Source organism: Vombatus ursinus, unplaced genomic scaffold (genome assembly GCF_900497805.2).
Source record: "Vombatus ursinus unplaced genomic scaffold, bare-nosed wombat genome assembly UNPS02009205.1, whole genome shotgun sequence".
In the NCBI taxonomy this organism is placed as follows: domain Eukaryota; kingdom Metazoa; phylum Chordata; class Mammalia; order Diprotodontia; family Vombatidae; genus Vombatus; species Vombatus ursinus.
Genome location: NW_020948983.1, coordinates 64,499,343 through 64,510,185, shown reverse-complemented (window position 1 = coordinate 64,510,185; position 10,843 = coordinate 64,499,343). Strand labels below are relative to the sequence as shown.

At 35.4% G+C, this 10,843-nt stretch overlaps 1 protein-coding gene across 5 annotated transcripts in view; it reads right to left on the bottom strand.

The window, feature by feature from the left end:
- Positions 1–576: 576 nt before the first annotated feature.
- SLTM (SAFB like transcription modulator) overlaps positions 577–10,843 on the bottom strand; it is a 44,750-nt gene continuing 34,483 nt past the window's right edge. For all 5 annotated transcript variants that reach the window (XM_027851611.1, XM_027851612.1, XM_027851613.1 and 2 more), the window contains 7 exons: positions 8,002–8,182; positions 7,277–7,401; positions 6,465–6,635; positions 5,468–5,782; positions 5,215–5,359; positions 3,929–4,089; positions 577–1,588 (listed from right to left, as the gene is read on the bottom strand). In XM_027851611.1, the coding sequence (XP_027707412.1) occupies positions 1,480–1,588; positions 3,929–4,089; positions 5,215–5,359; positions 5,468–5,782; positions 6,465–6,635; positions 7,277–7,401; positions 8,002–8,182 (1,207 nt within the window). In that variant the 3' untranslated portion in view covers positions 577–1,479. The remainder of the gene's footprint in view (positions 1,589–3,928; positions 4,090–5,214; positions 5,360–5,467; positions 5,783–6,464; positions 6,636–7,276; positions 7,402–8,001; positions 8,183–10,843) is intronic.

The window sequence follows — 10,843 nt, the reverse complement described above, 5'->3', positions numbered from 1 at the left end:
CATGATTTCAAGTCATTTATTTATTAAAGGACAGGACATTTTATGCACCTAAAAGAATGTGCTAAGTATATCAATTATTCATTTAGCATTTAAAGTGACAAAATTTAAAGAACTTTAGAATTTTATAACTAAGAGATCACTGGTGTACAAATTTTCTTTTAGATACAGGATTTCCCATCCTTTATAATTTGCTGTAACATTTTATGTAGGAGATTTTACAGAGGCAAAATTGACAAGGACTCTAAATGAATGACTTCTCCTTCAAGGTCAAAATCTGATTTCAAGTATGCATTATAGTGGTAGTGCTGGAGGAGCACAATTCTGAGGATGCTTAATGCTATTCTGGATGAGTTAAATTATACTACTGACAGTAGATATATGTTACCTTTCTTAACTAAGATTTCTTTCTTCTTGGATGAGTTCAGCTAAAGAGTTAAGCAGACAGGCCTAAGTCCTAAAAAGACAAACTAGCTTTATAAGTGAACACTGGTAATCTATAATTTTGGTTTTGACTATATTAGTGTCAAAGGACATTGTGATATTGACCTAAAGGTGGAAACACAAAGACTCATACAATTCTAGGTGTGAATTTTTATTTTTTACCAAAGGCAGCAATGTCTTCCTCCATATAAAATCCAATTGGATTCACTGATTTCAAGCTCAGATTTCTTCCACACCTCAACAAAGTTGGGAACATGGAAAACAATTCTGAGAGATGGAATTTATCCATCAGATAATAGTTTCCTGGTTGATTACCCAGACAGAAACTTATTGGTACAATTCAGTAAAGGTTCCATTCACAGCTCAAGGCCTCATTATATTTACTATATTACCACACAAATCCAAATACATTCATTATGTAGTTAAAAATGTTCAACACTTAAGCAACCATACAGAATATGAAGGTTTATTTCAAAAAGAAATATTTTTACCAGAATACACAGATGCACTTAATGTAACAGTACCTTCTGCAAAAATAGGTTACATAATACTCAGAAATGCAAGAAACAATTTTATTTTCTACAAATTAGACAGTAGATGTTTTTCTTAGCTTGTATAACCTCTAAAATGGAGGTCATAAATATGTATCTTGTGACAAAGTAGCTAACTCTAAAGCCTGACACCACAGAGCTAATGCTGGTAACTTAAATGACTATTACACAGTTGCAAACTACTCTTCATATTCACACAGTGTTAAAAACAAAACGGTTTCCATTCCAATATTCTTTGCTTCTTGAATGGGACTCTAGTGCTGCAAGGAAAAAATGTTCAAAAGATACACAAAACTATTTAAAATTACAACATAACTATTAAAATACCTTCTCAAATCAAGGAAAGCAATCATGTTTTTAAAAAAGAAAAGGGAGGGAAAGGAGTTTGACCAAACTCCTAGATAAGTCATTTGTCCTCTGACTTGTCTGTTAAAAGTTTACAAGAGATTTCAATAAATTATCTTGAAACCATGTTAAGCAGCTGATTTCAGAATCTTCTTGGAGGTCCACCCTTAAATGGTTTAAATCCGGAGCCACTTCCTCTTTGCATTGAATTGCCTGTGATCTGCACAATTCTATTAATTGGTGATGAGTTACTGGAAACAAATTTTTAAGAGAGTGTTAAAGATCATATTGGAAAAAAAAACAATTTAAAAAATATCCATAAATGCATGTACATCCAGAAATCAAGCACTTAATATAGGAACCAAAGAATATATAAAACAAATGTGACTTGGACCAACCATTGGTTTATAACTTAAATAAACAGAAGTGACATACATTAAAAATTAAACATAAGGCAGTATATACGTAATTGCTAAAATGAGTGGTACAGACAAACGTTAAAAGTTTGAAAAGGCAATGGATATGAAATAGTTGGTTTTTGTTTAAGATGCTTTATAGAAGAGAAAGTAGATGCTAAAAGATAAGGAAAGATTTAGACGGAATGGAAGAAGAACACAAGCCAAGACTTGAAGTTAAAGCTGAGCATGATGTATTTGCAGGACATTAAGCATACTAGGCTAGACAGAATGAAGAGTTCTGTTGTCTAAGCTGAAAACAAGGCCAGAGGTTGGACGAGTTAAGTTTATAAAAGGCCTTAAACTTAAATGCCATGTTGGGGGGCTTAGACTTCTTTTTTTGGGGGGGGGGGAGAAGGGGAGGTGAAGGAGGGAGATGTGGAACAGGGCACCAAACCTATCATTTCATCAGTGAGAAATTCCCTCTACCAGTGCATATCAGAACCTACTTGGCAACTCATAGCTTCACTTGTCAAGAGGCAATGAGGTTATGTGACTTGCTTGAGGTTACACAATCATCATGCTTCAGAGAGATGTTTTGAATTCAGGTACTCTACCATATCACACTGCTTATTATTAAATTATGAGACATTTAAGATTTTCTTAACAAGTAAATCACATTTTCAAATTAGGATATGACAGAAAAGAGACTAGTTGAAGGGTGAATGGCTACTGTCCTAGTCCAAATATAAAGGTGTTGAGCAAGGAATGAAGAAGGAGGAAAGGAAAGAGATATTTCAAAGGAAGAACTGATGTAAGTTGGTAACAGATATTATAGAATAAAACTTTTGGGTAAATGTATGAAAATAGTTAAAACCGATTATGGTGGTGAAAGAAATGCTGAATTTGGTTTTAAAAATATTGTGACAATGAGGTATTCAAAGATTAGACCCAGGTAAGTGTTAACATCAGTATGAGAGCAACAAGATTTGAAAATACTTCAACAGATTATTGTTATCAACAATATTGAGCCAAATCTGGTAAGATGAAGTTTAATAAGTATAAATATAAAAGACAACTTCATAAGTATAAGACAAGGAAAGTACGCTTAAACAGAAGTTCATTTTTAAAAATGGGAGATGCAGTGTATTAAAAGCTCCATAAGTCACCGATGTGACACGGCAGCCAAAAAAGCTAATGTAACATTTAGGAACATAAAGGTGGGAGTACTGTTGTACTGTTCACCAGTCAGGCAACGTCTGAAGCGCTGTTTCCAAATCTGGATACTACATTTTAAGAAGGAGACTAAAAACTGACCAAAAGAACGAGGATGAGCCTGAAGAAGATACGACTTGAGGGATTAGACTGGTGTCTGGCCCCAAAAGACAGGACTAGGTACAGGGCACGAAGGCTGGATTAGATAAGTACCTGTTGAATACGGAGGTTTCTTACTTTGGATACACAGTTTGGAGCTGCCAACCTTTGAAGTCCCTTCCATTTCAGGAATATAAGGCAGTACTGGGATAAGGACTAATCTGTGATTTCCTTAGAGTAGGGTATGCCCAAATGAGGAAACTCCCTCTGTCAAAATACAGGTTGGAACCTTTGCAGCAATTTCCAGTCTCAAAGAGTTGCCAAGAGCACTGAGAGCTTATGTGACTTGCTTAGGGTAATACAGCCAGTAGGTAGATATCAAGGAAGAGAAAGTGAAAACACAAAAGTCTTCCTAGCTCTGAAGTCAGGTCTCTATCATCACGCTGACTTATACACATAATTTGTAATGATAATCATTACAGATAACAGAGGACTTAGTCGATATGTTATTTCTTGATGTGCTCTAGGAATTTCTGGAATGGTAAAATGTGGGACTCCTATTTTTTTTCCTCTGTTAAGAAGGAAGGGCAGATTAAAAATCTATAGAGTATGGTTCCTCATCTCTGGATAAACATTCATTTTACAAAGTGACAAATCAATAAAAATAAGAATTTGTTTAAATAAATGAAAGTCATATGTCAACTTCTGATGAGAAGAAATAAACATTAATCTATGAAGGGAAAGACTATACCATTATTCTATTTTTTTAATCTTTCCCAAAAAGGAGCTTGCGGAAGTGTACTGGACATAGTTAGTGCTCAACAGTATCTGAAGGGGGAAAGAAAAAACCACACAGAAAAGCATTAATAAGAGTTATTTTACCTTGTATGCTGGGGGATCATGCCTGCTCCTCCCCGGCCATCACCCATCCTCCTTGTGTCATGATATCCACTGCCTTGAGAACTTGGACCATGCCATTCTTTTCTTGGTCCGCTTGTTTCACGACCATGGCGTTCAACCACATGTCGATCTTCAGAATAATGCTGAAAGAGGGTACGTGAAAAAAAAATTAAGGAGATCATGCCAGTATTGCCCATTTAGTTGCTATGAAGAGATTTTTTGCCCTCTGCTCCCCATCTAAAGCACTGCGATTGGTCTGAGTTAGAAATGAACAAAAGTTACACAGAATGGGAATGGGGTGGGGCAGAGATATACCATCTGCATTTTAAGCTAGGCAGCTTCAAGGCATGTTCTCACTCGAAAATGGCAGTGATTCATGTTTAACCTATATCAAATTGCTTGCCAATTTTGGGAGGGTGGAGGGGATGGAGGGAGAGAATTTGGAACTCAAAATTTTAAAAAACAATTGTTAAAAATTGTTATTGAAAAAAAATCAATCAAATCAAATCAAATCACATGCATTTGCAAATGATTCATAGATTGCTCCTTCCCTGAAGATCTCAAAAATTCTCAGTAATCATCAAATACCCCAAGGGGAGCACAGTGTGGTATACAACTAGAGGATGTAGTCCTGAGATCAAGCAGGTCTGATTTTAAATTTAACTTGTTTGGGATGTCTGACATACTGGATATAGCATTTGTGCTTTCTGGGATATGGCAGCCTAAGAAGAACTATCTGCCCTTAAATCTACTCTCAAAGACTTTCTCACTTTTCACAATAAGTTAATCTTTCAATATACAGTAACATTACAAAAAAACTGCTAATCTTTAAGAGTTGTAAGCTATGGGCCCATTGCCAAAACAAGGTAAATACAGATAGCAAATTTAATATGATTAACTTCTCTGCGTAGGAGACATAATCAGAGAATCTCTCTAAGTAAAGCAGTATACCCTTAGAATTGATTGTAACACATTTCCTCATAGGTAGAAGTTTCTTTAATATAAACGCAAGACAGGCTATATGACTAATGTCATTAACTGATTACACAAAATCACAGTAGGAGAGATCATGGAGGATACTTTGTTTTTGGAGGACATTACAGATACTGAATAAATGAAATATATTAGAGCAGGGTTTTGCAGTAGAATTTGATTAGTTGAACAACTACAGTTAAATAATGCTGGCTAAGACAATGTTAATTGGGGTCATGCCTGTAATTTAGGAGCAATCTAAAAAAAATTCATGTCAAATTTAGAAAGACACTTACCTGTCCACCACTTCCTCTTTCTCCTAATACTCCTCTTTCTCCCTCTCTGCTGCCATAACCAGAAGCACTGCTTCGATTCCCTGGGGGAGCACCTCTTACATTGTGTCCAGAAACTTCTCTTCCTGATCTCTCTGGTCTTTCACCCCTTAAAGAAAAACTTGCAGTCAGGATCTTGGTCATCAAAATCCAAAAGCAAGTGCTAACTGTTAAGAGAAGTAAGTCTAGGTAAGCATTAGAAAATATAGTGGAATACCTTGTGTCCCGTTTTTCAGTGTTCATGCCACCTTCATTCTTCCAACTGGTCTGCCTAGGAGGATTTGGACCGCCCTCTCTTGGGTGTCTGCCATGTGTTATATCAGGCCTGTCATGAATGATCACTGTCCTCCTCTCATCTCTATCTCCTCGCACTTCTCGTCTATCAGTGTCTCTAAGTTCATTTCTTGGTGGTGGTGGCTCATTTCTTCTGGAATCACTGAAGTTTTTGGGGTACCTTTCAAACCCCGGATCTTCTCTCCGTGCAGTTGGACGTGTTTTTTTCCCTTCACCTTGACTAACAAAACGTTCCCGCCTGTTGAACAGTTTAAAAAGAGTTAAACATCTCAATTTTTCTTGCCCAGAAAGAACTAAGGACAAAAAAAGTTTCCAGAAACACTCAATGTTTTCTCCTTTTTTCCCACCTAAAATAACTGCTGCCTCTTCTCAATTCTTCATATAACCTATATGGTTTTCTTCAAAAATTAACCTAGCGCTAAAGTCACTAGTGTTAATAAGTAATATTAATGTAATGACTCATTTCTACACAAACTAAGACAAATAAACCTTTTGGGCAAAGAAATTGCTCTCGGCACCCAAGAGAAACTGAAATACACAGCAGCTGACAACTTTTCATATACTTTTCTGTTGTGCTGCCTCACAGGAATATTAGTCTCCATACACACATGCCATCACTCCTCCCCTACCCGAAAAAGAGAAAAATAAAAAACCCACTTAAGTGTAACTGCCATTCATTTTTCAACAGCACAGAAATGACGACCACCATACCATCACTTGTTTTATCAATGCGTTAAATTTTGTTCAAATACTAAATCATACTGTCATTAGGCAAAGAAAAGTCATTCCTAAATACCAAATATTGTGTTAAAATTTTTAAATAAATACTAACATATTCAAACAAAATTGGCAGCACAAAAGTTCACACACCAAACAGTTAAGCCACAGAAACCTTAAGTAGCCTTTTGTTGTAAACCTACCTTTCAAAAGATGAAGACTGTACTGCTGTACCCTCAGGAAATCGAGCCCTCTCTCTATGATCAAAATCATTAAATCTGTTCTGTTGGCGATTGTAGTCAGATCCATGACTAAATCGTGCATCTGTATCTAGAGACAGTTTTTTAGTCTCATTCCAGTAAGGATCATCTCGCCTTGCAGGGGTAAGGAGAAGAATGCTGGATTAAAAGTTTATTTTTAAATGGAAAAGTAAGCAAAGGAAAGAAAAAGTGAAATGCACAAATCTGATATTTCACAGGAGGATTTTCCATGTCTATCAAACACGAAATGTCCTTTATGTTATTCTCTACAGATAATCCATCCACTTAAAACAGTGATGTCTTTAGAAACGAGATGTGGGCTCTCTTCAGTCACTGGTCCTCAAGCCTTCCAGTTTTTGGACCACTTAGCTTTGGTAGGGTGAGTGTTCCAAGGACTACTTAGTCAACTAATTCTCTCTTTCCATTACAAGAACATTTTATTTTTAACTATTCATTTTTATTTAAGAAGTTTAAATATGTAATATAGTACACAAGCTTGGGAAAAATTAGTATATAGGTTTTCTTGCAAAATAAAAATAAGTTTTGCATGGGATAAGCAAGTAGTGTGCCAGCATGCACCAAACAGCACGTTAACAGTCACTCTCAGGACAGCTCTATTGTTTTGCTCCTTTTGCTCCAGAAGTATGCTGAACTGTGCACTAACATGCTGATCCATTTTACTAGTTGTCTAACTTTTAGTATAATGGAAAAAAAAAGTCAAAACTAATAGTGATCAAAAGAAAGTGAGGAACTACCTGTGATCTACGTCACGTGGACGTTTCAAAGAATTCCTTTTTTCTTGCTCATAACGAAGCTGCTGTTGTTGCCTTCGCAGTTCTTCTCGTTCCCGAGCAATACGTTCAGCTTCTTTACGACGTTCCTTAAAAGAGGATGACAAAACACAAGTGGATCTAAGCAAAATTTAAAAGTTGCATAAAAAGAACACTGGATTATGAGTTTAAGAGATCTGAGCTTTAATCTCAGTTCTATCACTAATTAATTAATAGTATGATTTGGGGGCATATCACTTTAAAGCAGAAGAATCTTCACGAACTTCATTTGGCTAAAATGAAATTAGCTAAATGGACTCTGAAATATGACTTAAAGTGTTACATTTGGTAACATTTAAGGAATAGAACCTTTCTTCTCTTCCAAGCCTTAAGATGCTATGACCATTACTGCCCAATTTTACTAAGATATTAATTTAAGTGATTACAAGATGACAGAGTTTGGATTGCAACTCCAGCCTCAGTTCCAAAATCAAATTATCATGTTATCTGGACATGTTGCTACAGAGGTCTATCAACTACTAGTTTGCCAAACAACTATAAAAGTATTTTATTTTCACTGAAATGATAACTAGTACTTAACATTCAGTAGCTGAATTCAAGCCCTAACATTAGACTTACTATAAGCAAAGTAAATTTCACTACAGGTCAAATGATTAGTTATCAAATAGGAAAAGCTTTACTGAATGCACCTGTTCAATTCGAATGCGTTCCCTTTCCAAGCGTTCGCGCTCCATTCTCTCTCTCTCTAGTTTTTGCCTTTCAATTTCTAGTCGCTCTCTTTCTCTCTGTAAGCGCTCCCGTTCCTCCCGTTCACGAATCATTCTAATGCGTTCCCGCTCTCGACGCTCTCTCTCTGCAAATTCTCTTCGTCTAACAAAAATCAGTATTTAGACATACTTAAGTTATGCTAACAGTGAGTGAAAGAGAATCTTTTTTGAATCGATTTTTTTTTTAATTTGGTGTTTGAAATTTTTATTTATAAATTTTGGTATTTTTAGTACAACTAGAAAAAGGACTAAGAAACATGAAAAGCTCAGCTTAAATAATTTTAATATAATATCTCTCATAGTTGTAGTGTACATGATACCTATTTAAAGGGATCAAAAAAACAATAACACCTCATTTCTCGGGAAAAGAAAGCCAACGTAAGTGAATTTTCCAGATAACTATGATTATTGTTTTTAAAGGACCAATATCTTGAAAATTTTTCCAACAAAAATGAAAAATATATATTTGTATATATACCTCTCACACATCTTAACCTTTTCTAGATGAATAACTGTCATTAGTTATAACATGGTATGCCTTTAAGCAGACAGATGTGTAGGGAAGGTTATTTCTGTTTGTATTAATTAGCCCCAGATTACATTCTTTTTTTAGTTAGGCAATTGGGGTTAAGTGACTTGCCCAGGGTCACACAGCTAGTAAGTATCAAGTGTTTGATCTGAGGCCGGATTTGAACTCAGGGCTGGTGCTCTATCCACTGTGCCACCTAGCTGTCCCCCCAGATTACATTTAAAGTTCCAAATGGTCTTCCTCCTTCCCTCTCCACCCAACACTAGCAAAGGCCACCATTTAATACAGATTTATAAATCTACGTAAAAATCTTCATGAACTTCATTTGGCTAAATACTACACATACTTCTATTTATCAGCTTTTTCTACGGAGGTGAATAGCCTCTTCCTTCATAGGTCCTTTGTGGTTGGTCTGAGTATTTATAATACTCTATGGCTGTTCACAATTATTCTTCAAAAAATTATTGCTGTTACTGTACACAGCATTCTTTCGGTTCTGCTCACTTCACATTGCATCAGTTAATGTAAGCCTTTCCATGTTTTTCTAAAATCAATCAGCTCATCATTTTTACAGCACAGTAGTATTCCATCACAATTATTTACCACAGTTTGTTCAGCCATTCCCCAGCTGATGGGCATCAGCTCAATTTTCAGTCCATTGTCACCACAAAGAGAGCTGCTATAAATATTTAAGAGTATATAGATCTTTTTCTTTTTCCCTGATCACCTTGAGAAAGAGACCTAATAGTGGTACTGCTACCAAAGGGTAGACAGTTTTATAATGCTTTGTGCCTAATTCCAGATTGCTCCCCAAAATGGTTAGATCAGTTCACAGTTCCAAACAGTGTATTAATGTCCCAATTTTTCTACATCCACTCTAACTTTTATCATTTTCCCCTTCTATCATTTTAGCCAATCGGAGAGGAGTTAGATGATATTTCAAAGTTTTTTTAATTTGTATTTCTCTAATCAATAATGATTTAGAACATTTTTATGTGACTATATATAGTTTTGATTGTATCGTAAAACTGCCTATTCATATCCTTTGGCCATTTATCAATTGGGGAATGACTCACATTCTTATAAATTTGACATAGTTCTCTATATGTTTAAGATATGAGACCTATATCTAAGAAACTATAAAATAAATTTTTCAATCTTGGCTATGTTGGCTTTATTTATACAAACACTTTTTAAATTCAATGTAATCAAACCTACACCCAATTTCTGCCAGACTGCTTTCCAGTTTTCCCAACAATTTTTTACCAAACAATGTATTCTTAACCCAAAAAACTAAAATCTTTACACTTGTCAAACATAAGGTTGCTATAATCATTTACTAGCGTGTATTGTATGTGTGCTCTGTTCCACTGATCCATCTTTCTATTTCTTAGCCAGTACCAGATAGTTTTGATAATTACTGCCTTATTAAGATCTGGCACTGCTAAACTTTCTTCCTTTACATTTTTTTTTTTGGTTCATTCCTTTAATATACTTGAACTTTTGTTCTTTCAAACGAATTTATTATTACTTTTTCTAGCCCAATAAAATAAAAATACATTCATGTGGTTCCTAGGTTTGTCTTGGAACATATACTATCCAGGTATTTTATATAGCCTACAATTATTATTATTATTATTATTATTATTTGCTTAGGCAGTTGGGGTTAAGTGACTTGCCCACGGTCATACGACTAGTAAGTATCAAGTGTTCGGTCTGAAGCCACATTTGAACTCAGGTCCTCCTGACTTCAGGGCCGGTGCTCTATCCACTGCGCCACCTAGCTGCCTCTACAATTATTTTAAACGAGGTATTTCTCACTGTCTCTTCTTGCAGGGTTTTGTTGTGATATATAAAAATGCAGATGATTTATATGGGTTTATTTTATATCCTGCTACTTTGCTAAAATTATTGTTTCTACTAACTTTTTAAGTCCAATCTATAGGATTTTCCAAGTCTATCATCACATCGTCTGTGAAGAGTGTTTTATTTGGCCTATTTTGATTCCTTCAATTTCTTTTTCTTCTCTTACTGCTATTGCTAGCATTTCTAATACAATACTGAATAATACTGATGATAATGGGCAGCCTTTTTCACTCCTAACCTTATTGGGAAAGCTTCCAGATTGTCCCTACTACAAAGAATGCTTGCTGATGGTTTTAGGTAGAGGTTTCTTATTATTTTAAGGAAAAATCCATTTTTACCTATCCTATGCCTTTAAGTGTTTTTAATAGG